Source organism: Heteronotia binoei, chromosome 12, assembly GCF_032191835.1.
Source record: "Heteronotia binoei isolate CCM8104 ecotype False Entrance Well chromosome 12, APGP_CSIRO_Hbin_v1, whole genome shotgun sequence".
Taxonomy (NCBI): domain Eukaryota; kingdom Metazoa; phylum Chordata; class Lepidosauria; order Squamata; family Gekkonidae; genus Heteronotia; species Heteronotia binoei.
In genome coordinates, this window is record NC_083234.1 from 52,461,763 (window position 1) to 52,475,780 (window position 14,018).

At 44.9% G+C, this 14,018-nt stretch overlaps 1 protein-coding gene across 12 annotated transcripts in view; it reads left to right on the forward strand.

Moving 5' to 3' along the window:
- The window catches only part of DENND1A (DENN domain containing 1A), a 373,611-nt gene that overhangs the window by 23,173 nt on the left and 336,420 nt on the right, over positions 1-14,018 (forward strand). For all 12 annotated transcript variants that reach the window (XM_060251436.1, XM_060251437.1, XM_060251442.1 and 9 more), the window contains exon 2: positions 6,274-6,338. In XM_060251436.1, coding sequence (XP_060107419.1) covers positions 6,274-6,338 — 65 coding nt within the window. The remainder of the gene's footprint in view (positions 1-6,273; positions 6,339-14,018) is intronic.

Below are 14,018 nucleotides of genomic sequence, written 5' to 3' on the forward strand. Positions count from 1 at the left end.
TTGATAGGCAATAGATTCAGGACAGACAAAACAAAATATTCAATACTAAGTGATTAATTAAATTGAGGAATTAGGGTGGTTGTAGTGGTGGCCACAAACATGGATGGCTTTAAAGAGGAGTTAGCAGGTTCATGGAGTATAGGTCCATCAGTGGCTACTAGCCATGTTGAGTGAAGGGAATGGCTATATTTAGAGGCAGAAAACATCTATATACCAGTGGTAGGAGGCAGCATCAGGTGATGCCTTGGCCTCTTGCCCTGTTTGTTGGCCCTTGGGAGCAACTGATTTACTGCTTTGTGAAACAGGTTGCTGCATTAGATGGACCATTGGTCTGATCTAGCAAGGCTCTTCCAGTGTTCTTATTGGTCTCCTGTGTTGAAATGAACCTTTGTTATGGGTTGTTGATGTGTGCCATTGTGTGTTCATGCACACATACAGCCCAAGTAGCGTGTTACCTTGGCCTGAGGCTGCTTTCTGATGCTAGACTGGACTGGCTCTGCTGTATATTGCCCTGAAGAGATACTGGTAATGGTTGCTGTGAGGAAAGGTCCCCAATGGGCCTGTCTCTTTTTGTGAATCCAGGGATGAAGAATGGAAGTGAAATTCACTCCCAGAGTGAGGAAATATACTTGGTGAGGGTGGATGTCTCTGAAGATCTCTGTCTATGCAAAGGCCTCAACAAGATTGCTGTAGAAGGAATTCTTGAACTTGTATCTTGGTGTGATACAGGTTCAGACTAATTGGGGTATAGTCTGAAAGAAAGAACAAGCCATTATATTGCAGGATATGATTGGAGAGTATCTGATACAGCAGCCTTGCTGAAGTTAGGCAAATCTGTACCAAGTCGGGTCTGCGCACAGGTGGAAGACCTGGGAATTCCACCCCCACCCCAGTATGGCACCTTGGGTTCAGTGACGGAAGAAAAGTGACATATAAACATAATGTATGAGTGTGTGTATGTGCATGTGTGCAGAACCTGGAAGTGGGGAGAATGTCTACACTTTGCAGAGCCTGCGTGTGCTTTTGGAATTCTGGCACATGGTAGTGGGCACGACTGCAAAATGGCTGCCACAGGAGGTGGAATCAATTGTAAAATGGCTGCTGCTGGAGCTGCACACACAGGAAGTCAAGTTCAGGAGAGGAGTAATTTAAAATACATACTGGGAAAGAGGTGTGAGAGGTAATAAAATCAGCATGATTGGCAGCTGACACTGAAACAGTTACTTTAATATGCAGTGTCAATCAGATCTCCAGCGACCAGTCAGAAGGCTTGTTGAGCAAGAGCCACACCTACTTTTTTAAAAAAACTGATGGACACCAAGATAGGTGTTGGCAGGCACCATGGCATCCACAGGCACCATTTGGGGACCCCTGACCAAGCTCAGCTGCCTCAAAACTTGGGATGCTGTTGAGGCTTTCTACCTGTTCTACCAAATTATCTTAAGCCAGCCTGCCTGGATATGATCTCTCTGGTGTGAGCCTTGAGTTGGTCTGGTGATGATCTGGTAGTATGTGATATAATCTATACTTTTGTTTGTTTGTTTTAAAAGCATTGTGGGGCTGCCTAAAATTCTGAGTTGTGATAGCTGGGGAACTGCTCTTTGTTTGGTTGAGTGGGCTAAAGGTAAAAGAGATTGAGAGTGATTGCTGCTGATTGCTTAGGAGTGCCTCTGCTCCACCCTCTTTGCATTTTAAGCTGCGCCTTGCCAAAGGCTGAGCACATCTCACAGAGGTCTGAGAGGAGCAGAACAGAGCAGAGCAGCTCTGATAGCTGAGACAGCTGGAGAAGTTGCTGAGAATTTCTGAGTTTTAAAAGACTTCATTCTGAGGTTTGTGGGGCTGCCTAAAATTCTGAGTTGTGATAGTTGGGGAACTGCTCTTTGTTTGGTTGAGTGGGCTAAAGGTGAAAGAGATTGAGAGTGATTGCTGCTGATTGCTTAGGAGTGCCTCTGCTCCACCCTCTTTGCATTTTAAGCTGCGCCTTGCCAGAGAGCTAAAGGGCTCTTGGCATGTGGCTCTTCACCTAGGGGCTCTCTAAGGACCAGGAACCCAGATCCCTGATTTCCTTGTTCTCCCAATAAGGTAAGTTAACCCTCCAGAAGGGGAGCCACTTAAACAGCATTTAAAGAGGACTGTATATTTTAAAATATATATCATGAAGATAGAATGCCAGCAGGGGGGTGGGGGCTTTCCAGTGTTTTGCACTGAGTGTTACATGTATGACTCTCTGCCCAAAGGACAGAAGTCTTGGGTGTGTGCTCGATGCAAGGAGCTCCTGGTCCTCAGGGAACAAGTTCGTACCCTTGAGGCCGAGGTGACTGCCCTGGAGAAGCAGAGATGGTCAGTTAGGCACTTGGGGAAGACTCTTGGGGGTGTATTAGATGAACCCCGCTCTGAACGTAGCAGCCCCGTTGCTGCCAGAGAGCGTGAGGGTCGAGAGGGAACAGGGCACCGTGCTGAGGATAAGGGGAATGCGCCCTCAGAAGGGACCTCTTCTTCGGTTGGTGAGCGGGAATCCTTTCCCGCCAAGGAACCAACCCTGGGCAGGGGGAGAGGGGTTTTTTTGGTAGTTGGTGATTCAATCCTTAGGCAAGTAGACAGCTGGGTGGCGAAACCGCGTACTGACCGTATGGTGACTTGCCTGCCTGGTGCGAAGGTAGCGGACATTACGCATGTAGTAGATAGGCTGATAGACAGTGCTGGGGAGGAGCCCGTGGTCGTGGTGCATGTTGGCACCAACGATGTGGGGAAATGCAGTCGTGAGGTCCTGGAGGAAAAATTTAGGCTGCTAGGCGGGAGACTTAAGGCCAGGACCTCCAAGGTAGCCTTCTCGGAAGTGCTACCTGTTCCACGTGCAGGGCAGGAGAGACAGGCACAAATTAGAAGTCTCAATGTGTGGATGAGACGATGGTGTAAGGAGGAAGGGTTTAAGTTTGTTAGGCACTGGGATGCTTTCTGGAACAAGCGGGAGCTGTATAAAAGAGACGGTCTCCACTTGTCCCCAGATGGAACCAGGCTGCTGGCACTTAAAATCAAAAAGGTGGCAGAGCAGTTTTTAAACTAAATCTTGGGGGAAAGCCGACAGGAGATAGAATGTCTCTGGTTCGGGAGGACTCGTCTCAAAGAGATGAAGGGTTGGCTGCTATTTTTCTACCGGGTAACGGATCAGAGTTGTCCACTGTGATGGTGACAAACAGTATGGACTGTCTGCCAGAGTCTTGAGGCGGCAGGAGGAAGGTGGCGAGCCTAGCTTGCCTGGAAAATTATAGATGTTTATATGCAAATGCTAGAAGTGTTCAAAGTAAAATTGGTGAATTGGAATGTTTAGTGTTGGGAGAAAACATAGACATTGTGGGAATTTCAGAAACTTGGAATGAGGAGAATCAGTGGGACACGGTGATTCCTGGATATAAGTTATATCGGAAGGATAAGGAGGGAAGGGTTGGAGGTGGGGTGGCTCTGTATGTCAGAGAGGATATATGGTCCAGTAAGACTGAGGTCAGAGAATTAGATTCCCTTTTAGAAATGCTTTGGGTTGAAATAAAGGGCCCAAAAGGAAATTTAACTATGGGAGTTTGTTATCACCCACCAAATCAAAAGAGAGAGGATGATTATAATATGATGAAAGGCTTAAAGATAGCGGCTAAACGTAAAAACTGTGTCGTAATAGGTGATTTTAACGACCCGCAGATTGATTGGGTCAATATGTGTTCTGGTCAAAATTGAGTTTCTTGATGCTCTCAATGACTGTGCTATGGAGCAGATGGTCTCAGAACCTACCAAGGGTGGGGCGATCCTGGATTTGGTCCTAAGTAATGCCCAAGACTTGGTGAGAGATGTAAAAGTGATTGCGCCACTTGGGAGCAGTGACCATAATGTTATTGATTTCACCGTTTGTATAAATAGGGAGTTGCTCAAAAAGACCGCCACAACCACGTTTAACTTTAAAAGGGGTAAATTCACTGAGATGAGGAGGCATGTGAGGAGGAAACTGAAAGGAAAGGTAAATACAGTCAAAACCCTTGGAGAAGCTTGGAGACTATTTAAAACTATAATCCTAGAAGCTCAGATAAAATACATACCACAAGTTAGGAAAGGCACAAACAGGCATAAGAAAAGGCCTGCATGGTTAACAAACAAAGTAATGGAAGCTGTAAAAGGTAAGAAGGACTCCTTTAAGCGGTGGAAAACCAGTCCAAGTGAGATTAGTAAAAGGGAACACAGGCTGTGGCAAATCAAATGCAAGACTGTGATCAGGCATGCAAAAAGGGACTATGATGAGCACATTGCAAAAAACATAAGGACCAACAATAAAAAGTTTCTTCAAATATATTAGAAGTAGGAAACCAGCCAGGGAGGCAGTGGGGCCCTTGGATGACCATGGGGTAAAAGGATTACTGAAGGAGGATAGGGAAATGGCTGAGAAGCTGAATGCATTTTTCCCTCCGTCTTCACTGTGGAAGATGAGAAGTTTTTGCCCGCCTCAGAACCACTAATTTTGGAAGGGGTGTTGAAAGACCTGAGTCAGATTGAGGTGACAAAAGAGGAGGTCCTACAACTGATGGACAAATTAAAAACTAATAAGTCACCGGGTCCGGATGGCATACAAATGAGAGTTCTGAAAGAACTCAAAGTTGAACTTGTGGATCTTCTAACAAAAATCTGTAATCTTTCATTGAAATCTGCCTCCGTTCCTGAGGACTGGAAGGTAGCAAATGTCACCCCCATCTTTAAAAAGGGTTCCAGAGGAGATCCGGGAAATTACGGGCCAGTCAGTCTGACTTCAATACCGGGAAAGTTGGTAGAAAGCATTATCAAGGACAGAATGAGTAGGCACATTGATGAACACGGGTTATTGAGGAAGACTCAGCATGGGTTCTGCAAGGGAAGATCTTGCCTCACTAACCTGTTACATTTCTTTGAGGGGGTGAACAAACATGTGGACAAAGGAGACCCGATAGATGTTGTTTACCTTGACTTCCAGAAAGCTTTTGATAAAGTTCCTCATCAAAGGCTCCTTAGAAAGCTTGAGAGTCATGGAGTAAAAGGACAGGTCCTCTTGTGGATCAAAAACTGGCTGAGTAATAGGAAGCAGAGGGTGAGTATAAATGGGCAGTCTTCGCAGTGGTGGACGGTAAGCAGTGGGGTGCCGCAGGGCTTGGTACCGGGTCCCATGCTCTTTAACTTGTTCATAAATGATTTGAGTTGGGAGTGATCAGTGAAGTGGCCAAGTTTGCGGATGACACTAAATTGTTCAGGGTGGTGAGAACCAGAGAGGATTGTGAGGAACTCCAAAGGGATCTGTTGAGGCTGGGTGAGTGGGCGTCAACGTGGCAGATGCGGTTCAATGTGGCCAAGTGCAAAGTAATGCACATTGGGACCAAGAATCCCAGCTACAAATACAAGTTGATGGGGTGTGAACTGGCAGAGACTGACCAAGAGAGAGATTTTGGGGTCGTGGTAGATAACTCACTGAAAATGTCAAGGCAGTGTGCGTTTGCAATAAAAAAAGGCCAACGCCATGCTGGGAATTATTAGGAAGGGAATTGAAAACAAATCAGCCAGTATCATAATGCCCCTGTATAAATCGATGGTGCAGTCTCATTTGGAGTACTGTGTGCAGTTCTGGTTGCCGCACCTCAAAAAGGATATTATAGCATTGGAGAAAGTCCAGAAAAGGGCAACTAGAATGATTAAAGGTTTGGAACACTTTCCCTATGAAGAAAGGTTGAAACGCTTGGGACTCTAGCTTGGAGAAACGTCAACTGCGGGGTGACATGATAGAGGTTTACAAGATAATGCATGGGATGGAGAAAGTAGAGGAAGAAGTACTTTTCTCCCTTTCTCACAATACAAGAACTCGTGGGCATTTGATGAAATTGCTGAGCAGACAGGTTAAAACAGATAAAAGGAAGTACTTCACCCAAAGGGTGATTAACATGTGGAATTCACTGCCACAGGAGGTGGTGGCGGCCACAAGCATAGCCACCTTCAAGAGGGATTTAGATAAAAATATGGAGCAGATGTCCATCAGTGGCTATTATCCACAGTTTGTGTGTGTGTGTGTGTGTGTGTATAAAAATTTTGCCACTGTGTGACACAGAGTGTTGGCCTGGATCTAACATGACTTCTCTTATGTTCTTATGTTCATTATCTTATGTTCATTCTTATGTTCATTATGTTCTTATGTTCATTATGTTCTTATGTTCATTATTCTGTTACCTGTCCTGAAAAATGTTGCTCTATAATTAGTACTGGCTTCTTCTCTTTCAGGCAAAACCCGGAAACAACATTTGAAGTATATGCTGAAGTGACCTATCCGGTGGCAGCTGGTGCAGGTACTGTAAGCATATTCATTTTAATCCATTCTGAAGGGTTTTTTTTTCTTGGCTTGTGGGGGGAGGGGGAAAAATTGGCTTAGGTACCACTTGGGAGCACTTCAACCATTCATCCAATTTATGGGTCTATACCACGTAGTTTGTGAGCTAACAGTAGCTTGTTGGCTGCTGCAGCGTAGCTTTGTCATCCCCAAGAAGACCCAGAAAAGATAACACAAAAAGATCTGTCCTTAGCTTTTGTAATAATAAAAAAAACTTATTTCATATGATTTTTCTTTGTGCTGCTTAGTTCATAGTTGTAGTGCTCTTCCTAGGACAGAACCAAACTTGATAACATGTTGTTGTGGGGGGTGGGCTCAGGGTATTTTTAATTACACATAAGTAGTTTTAATTAAAGAAAAGGTTGGTAACCCCAGTGTGATCTGTGGTTGAGAACTGGACGCACATCTTGTTTCTTGGGTTCAGTGGAGGCAGGGAGGGTAGTTTTCTGTAAGGCACTGCTGCAAGCCAGCAGCATATGAAGGCCCATTGGCTCCAGATTGGACTAATGCTCCTTTATTAAAAGGTATGTGTAAGCCGTACCTATAGTCAGTGATTATTTTGGGGCTTCAGCTACTTGCTGTCCTAAACAGCAAATAATTTTGTGCACTCCTCAGACTGTGTTGTTTTAAAGATCTATGGCAAGGCCTCAAGCTCTTAGAATTCTGCTGCCCCCAGAGAGCAGCCTGCTGGCTTGGGCTGGTCCTGGTTGTCATCAGAATTATTTTGCTATTATTCAAGTTAGCAAGTGTCAACTTTAAACAGCTGTTATTTGACATTAAAAGTCTTTAGTGGAATAGTTTTGGCCCTTCCTGATATGCTTTCCCTGTTCTTTGTGGGAGTTGCTGGTAACTAACCCTGGTTTCTGCCCTTCTGACTTGTTTTTCACTGCTAGCACAGTCTGAAAAAGTTAAACCCTGCATATTGCATTGAATAGGGCTAGTGCTGGGTATTAATCTTTTCTTTGAAGCCTACTTGCACATCCCTGGAGGGATTAATTCCCCACTGGGAGACTTGAACTAAAAGCACTAAAATATCTTTACATGTTTTTAAATGGAGCATTTGTTCAGTAAATTCATAGTGATTCTATGGCCTATTATGCATGGATATTTCCCCTCTCTTTGACTGTGCATGTTTGTTGGGGTTTCTTTGTTCTGCATTGATTTTCCTCCCTTCAGCATTCACTTCACTTTTTGGTTGCTGTTTCCTCGGGTTTTCTACAAGTGCTTTTGTGCCAATTTCCCCCTTGTTTAGCTTCCAAGCCGAAAGTAATTCAAAAGCATACAGATTCCCTTGGATTTCCTCCTGCCCTTTCACTGTCCCTTGAAGGTCACTCCCCACCCACACTGAGGTTGTTCCACTCTGCACCTTCCACCATCCTCCCCCCTTCATTGGTGTACAAGCTTAATTTCCCCTTTTTAATTTTTTTTTTAACAAGCAGCATGAGTCTAGCGATATGAGACTATTGCTAGTCTTGGATCACTGATTTAAAAAAAAATTAAATGATGGGAGGAAAGTTTAAAAGAAGCTGTGTGAGGTTTAGTTCCCTGCTGGTATTGATTTGAAAGGGGGATTGGAGAGGAGGCAAACAGCAACGTCCTTAGTGAAAAAAAAAATCAGAGCTGGATGCTAGCAAAGTAAAGGGAGGATCCTCAGTGCAGAATGAAATAGGCATGATGTCAAGCATGAGTAGTTTCAATAAGTAGAGTCCTTTGTTATGGTTCGAATGAACTTCTTTATTTAACTCCAAGCTGCATACAGAACATTGTCTTTGAGAAGACTGAGATATCAGAGATTACACGATGCTATATAGGGTATCATAAAAAAGTTACAAAAACACACTATTCAAATCCGGGGTTCAAAGGGCAAAGCAGTAAATTTCCTCTACCTAGCAATAACATTCTAGCACCAACCTGTGACCAAGATAAGGCTTGTGAAGGGCCTGGAATGAAAGTGGGAGTTTGGGGCACTTAGACATAGCAAAACAATTCTGTTAGATAAACATCCTTTGCCAGATGGCAGCAGGGACGTGGGAAAGAGGGGTGTAGGGAATGGAGGGTAACCAGTGCTTTTACTTGACAATACTTCAGCCATCTTAGGGAGAGAATAACTGTGCTTGACATACTGCCCCCCCTTAGGCCCTCGCTCAGGGTTTTGGGGGAAACTTAGCATAGAACTGTTTGATCAGAGTTCGGGCTTCTACATCATTTTGGGCAAACCACTCGTCATGTGATTGTGGGAAATGTTTCCAGCAAATAAGAAAGTACAGCACTCCTCTTTTTATTTTAGCATCTAAGATCTCTTCCACTTCGTGGTGATTCTGATTCCCCACGGGGATCAGGTCCGGGGCTGGCGGTTTAGGGTGCCACCGCGTTGCACCAGGATCTTTCCTGAGTAAACTAGAATGGAAAACAGGGTGAATTTTACTAAACGTTTTAGGCAAGTCCAATTCTAGTCTATTTATAATCCTCTTGATCCTGAAAGGATCAACAAATTTGTATGCCAGTTTCTTTGAAGGCTGGGAGATAGGCAAGTTGTTAGTTGACAGGAACACTGTGTCTCCTACTTTAAAATCCCAAGAGGGAGTGGGATTTGTCATAATGTTTTTTTTGGCAGCCTCCAGGTTTTCCTGGATGCTTCTCCACGCTTTCCCCAACCCTGTCCACCACTGCTCAAATGAAGAGAAAATTTCTGGGGCCTTTCCTCCTGGCAGGGACTTGAAGGGCTTTCCCTCATATCCATTCACCACCATGAAGGGGGTAGCCTTGGTGGAACTATGCACACTATTGTTATATCCATATTCCGCAAAGGGGAGCAATTTGACCCAATTTGATTGTTGGTGGTTGTTGAAGCACCATAAATATTGTTCTAGCACAGCGTTGATTCGTTCCGTCTGCCTGTCTGTCTGAGGGTGGTAAGCGAAACTGAGTCCTTGCTAGATGTGGGCTAATTTGCAAAACTCCCACCAGAAGTTGGCAACAAACTGAGCTCCTCTGTTGCTAATCACCATATCAGGAAAGGAGTGCAGTCGTACCATGTGTTGGAAAAATAAGTGTGCCAATTTTTTGGCAGTGGGAAGTTTTGAACAGGGGATAAAATGCACTTGTTTAGAGAAGGTATCCACAACTACAAGGATTATGGTTTTCCCTTGGGAGGGTGGTAGTTCCACAATAAAGACCAGAGATACCATTGACCAAGGTCAGGTGGTTGATTCTAAGGGCTGGAGCAGACCGCTGCGGTGGTTGCTGGAGCACTGGTTTCCCCCCCCCAGCAGTGCTGGGGGATTCAGCGCCTGGTTAACCTGCAGCCTCATTTCACGGACTATGAAGTCGTTGTGCACCTGCATCTCAGATTCTGGGCGATTTCCATCATATGGAACCTGATGAGTTCAAAGAAGTCCCATAGTTCTGGGTCTTGGTCTTCTTCCTCATTGGGGATTGGGTTTTAGCCCCGATCCTCCCTGCCATTATCCCTACTCGCCTCGGAGGTTCCCGGATTTTCTTCCTCAGACCTTACTCTCAAAGGTCGGAGTTCCAGGATCGCCTCTCTGTGTTCTGGCCTCTCATCAAAGTGGTTGATCTGCGAGTGCCCCAATCCTTCGGGGTGATGAACAGACGTTGTACGTGCAGTGGCAAGCCTCTCCCGACTTGTCTCCTGGCATTCAGGACGTGCTATGGGGGAGGCCTGGGTACTTCTCTGGAATTTGGATCCCCGCCTGCCAGAGTGCATGGGTCTGCAAGAGCTTCTCCGTTATCTGGGACTTTGTCTGCCATAGCATTCAAAGTTTCCAAATTCGGTTAAGACCCCCACATGAAGGGGAGTTTTCTCAAAATGTCAAGCACGAGTAGTTTCAATAATAGAGTCCTTTTTTATGGTTCGAATGAACTTCTTTATTTAACTCCAAGCTGCATAGAGAACATAGTCTTTGAGAAGACTGAGATATCAGAGGTTACAAGACGCTATATAGGGTATCATAAAAATGTTACAAAAACACACTATTCGAATCTGGGGTTCAAAGGGCAAAGCAGTAAATTTCCTTTACCTAGCAATAGCATTCTAACACCAACCTGTGACCAAGATAAGGCTTGTGAAGGGCCTGGAATGAAAGTGGGAGTTTGGGGCACTTAGACATAGCAAGACAATTCCGTTAGATAAACATTCTTTGCCAGATGGCAGCAGGGACGTGGGAAAGGGGGGTGTAGGGAATGGAGGGTAACCGGTGCTTTTACTTGACAATACTTCAGCCATCTTAGGGAGAGAATAACCGTACTTGTGTTGGTCTTACGCGTTTAGTGAGAGAGGTTCCTGAAGACGCAAAGGAATCCAGTCTTGTACACAGCTGCAATTAGACTAGCTATATACATTTATTTACAACTATAATACAGACTAGCAAAATGCTCCGCACACAATTCACCATCCAACCTCCAACAAGTAGCAGAGTACTGCTGTACATTTATACATGTCCTCTAGGTAAGTGACCAATCAGGTTTAGTGCTGAGTCATGGTCACATCACTCTGGCTGATGCAATCTGGCTGTCTTCCAGATGCCGCTGTCAGCCATATCATCTAATGTCAATTAGATCCTTTGCTGTCAGCAGTGGTTTGTCGCCTGCACATACACTGACGCCCCTCCTCAGGTGCAGATCACTAGATTCAGCATATTCCTTAGTGTTACAAACTTTTCCACAGTGACATTTTTATTGAACACGTCAGCCACATTACATTCAGATTTACAATGCGTCAACAGTATTCCTTTACATTTCTGTTCTCATTGTCATTGTGGTAGCCCACATGCGTAGTATAGCAGTTTAGTTCTGTAGCAGCCAGCATTGCCTTTCTTTAAACACCATCTTCTACTAGGCAACTTAGTTTATTTGTCTTCTCATAGCCCATTACATTCATTCTTGCTGGCAGCTTTACAGGCATGAACACTTTATTGTTTATTTGAGAGTCACATCTCTTTTGCTTAACGTTCTGCCCGCCAGCCATCATGCTTCCCCATAGTCTAAATCTAGTACATTCTGATAGCATCGAGGCTCCGTGGCGGGCATATAATTTATAGCTGTGTCAAACCCATACCTCTTCGGAGACACTCCCCTATTTATTCTGGTTGACACTGATTTCAGGCTGAGTGCTCTGTGAACCATCAGAGCTTTCATGTTTTACATCCTCTGAACTGTCAGAGCTTTGAGTTCTCTGCCATTCCTCTGTTGAGGAAGTTTCTTGTTTAATATTCACATGCCCCTCCTCACTCTGCTGAGACACCGGTAACTCTACACCACTGGGCAATTCATTTGCATGCACCCTGCTCCAACTTTCGTCTTCACAGAATGAGGCAGACCTGCTAAATCGCAGATATTATGCTCATCTGCGAATCTGTACGCCTTCATTCCGTTTTGGTAAACCAAGAATAGCAATTTCCTTGCTCTGGCATCCCCTTTTAGTATTTTATCTAATGGTACATTGACCCAAGCTTGGAACCAAAGATTCTAAGGAAATCTAAGCATGGTTTCTTCCCATACAGCACCCTGTATGGAATGTCATTTATTGCTTGAGTCCATAACCTGTTTATTATAAAGCACGCTGTCTTCAGTGCTTCTCCCCAGCAAGTTATTTTTAGCTCGCTATTCTTCAACATAGCGTGAAGCATTGTCTGAAGTACTCCCTCTTTTCTCTTTGCCACCCCATTTTCTGCTCGGGCAGAAACATTAGCAATCCTGTGTTGTATTCCCTGGTCTCTGAGCCAGGAGGCAAATTGTTTTCCTACAAACTCTCCCCCCATATTCGTCTGCAAAGCACTTATCTTGCAATTTAACTGCCTTTGCACACGATTAGCCCAGTATCTGAATGTTGAACACACTTCTGACTTGTTTCATGGCATACACCCAAGTAAAACTACTGTGGTCATCAACCAAGATTAAAGCATATTTGTTTTTAGATACACTGGGGGCATAAGGGCCGATCACGTCGGTATGAATTAGCTGTAGGGGCCTCTCAGAGACTCTGTTGCTTTGGCCACCAGGTAGGCCTTAGATTTTGCCTGCTTACACACATTACAATCAAGATAGGCACTGCAGGACTCGACCTTTTTGCCTTGTAGAATGGCCAGGGTCTTATTAATAGTGTTGTAACTTGCATGCCCCAGCCTTCTATGCAACCTATGAATACATTTGTGATGAGGCTGCTTGTTACATACAGCTTGTGCTTTCACTCCTTTCTGATCCAGCACGTACACATTGACTCTCAATCCACCTCCAGCCAATAGTTCACATGCCTTAAATATTTTACAGTTACTTACATCTCTGCACTTTTGCTGCCTTTGGTCTTCTTCCAGGAGCTTCCCAGTTATGTAACTTCCCAGTTATGTAACTTAAAGTAAGTTTATCAGCGTCCTGGCCCTCGAACGCCATCAACAACATATCAAATCTCTCATGCAGAGAGCTCAGGATTATATACACCTTATCTTCTTCTGGGATTGTTTTACCTCGCTGTTCTAGCTCTTGGAAGCATGCAGATAAGCTGTGGAGATGGTCTCTCACCGTCTCCCCGGCCAGCATTCGATACAGCTTCCTCGTCAGTGCTATCAGCGAGCCAGCTGTTGTCTGCACGTAAACGGCCTTGAGCGCGTCCCAGGCTTCTTTCGCCTGCTGTTTTCCTCCGACGTGCACCAACTGATCATCCGATATACTTAGTACTATGGTTGCGAAAGCCTTCTGGTCCCGGACGGCATATTCAGGTGTGGGGTCCGCAGGAGGAGCTGATACACAATTCCACAGCCCCTCTTGCTTAAGAAAATGTTCTATATGCAACGCCCACACGTTGAAGTTAGTAGGAGTCAGCTTATCTATCAGCACTGTAGCTGCCACTGTAGCCATCCTGCTCAGCACCTGCTTCTCAGCTACTGCTGTTCTCCTCCACTGAGGCTGCTTTCTCCTCACTTCTGCAGCACTTCTGCGTCTTTCTCCAACACACACCTCCTCTACTCACGGCACTCAGGCGCAGCGGAAGTGTGCTGGGCCCATAACCCTGTTTGTCTTCCACGTTTAGGGAGAGAGGTTCCTGAAGATGCAAAGGAATCCAGTGTTATACACAGCTGCGATTAGACTAGCTATATACATTTATTTACAACTATAATACAAACTAGCAAAATAATCCGCACACAATTCGTCCAACCTCCAACAAGTAGCAGAGCACTACTGTACATTTATACCTGTCCTCTAGGTAAGTGACCAGTCAGGTTTAGTGCTGAGTCATGGTCACATCACTCTGGCTGATGCAGTTTGGCTGTCTTCCAGATGCCGCTGTCAGCCATATCATCTAATGTCAATTAGATCCTTTGCTGTCAGCAGTGGTCTGTCGCCTGCACATGCACTGACAGCTTGACACATGAGATATATAGAGAGAGGGAGACTGGGATGGGAATCCTAAAACTTTGAAAACATTTTCCCCTTTAATGCTTGAGTGAACAAAGTTTTTTTGGGTGGGGGTCATTTTGGCAATCTCTGGAAGTTTAACATTAAAATGGCGACTGAGCCTCATGGACCTTATGCAAACTAAGAATTGCTTGGGATCGATTCGTTTGAAGGCAGAGTGCAATCTGCACAGGACAGGCTTTAAAAAAACTGCCAAGATCATGACCAG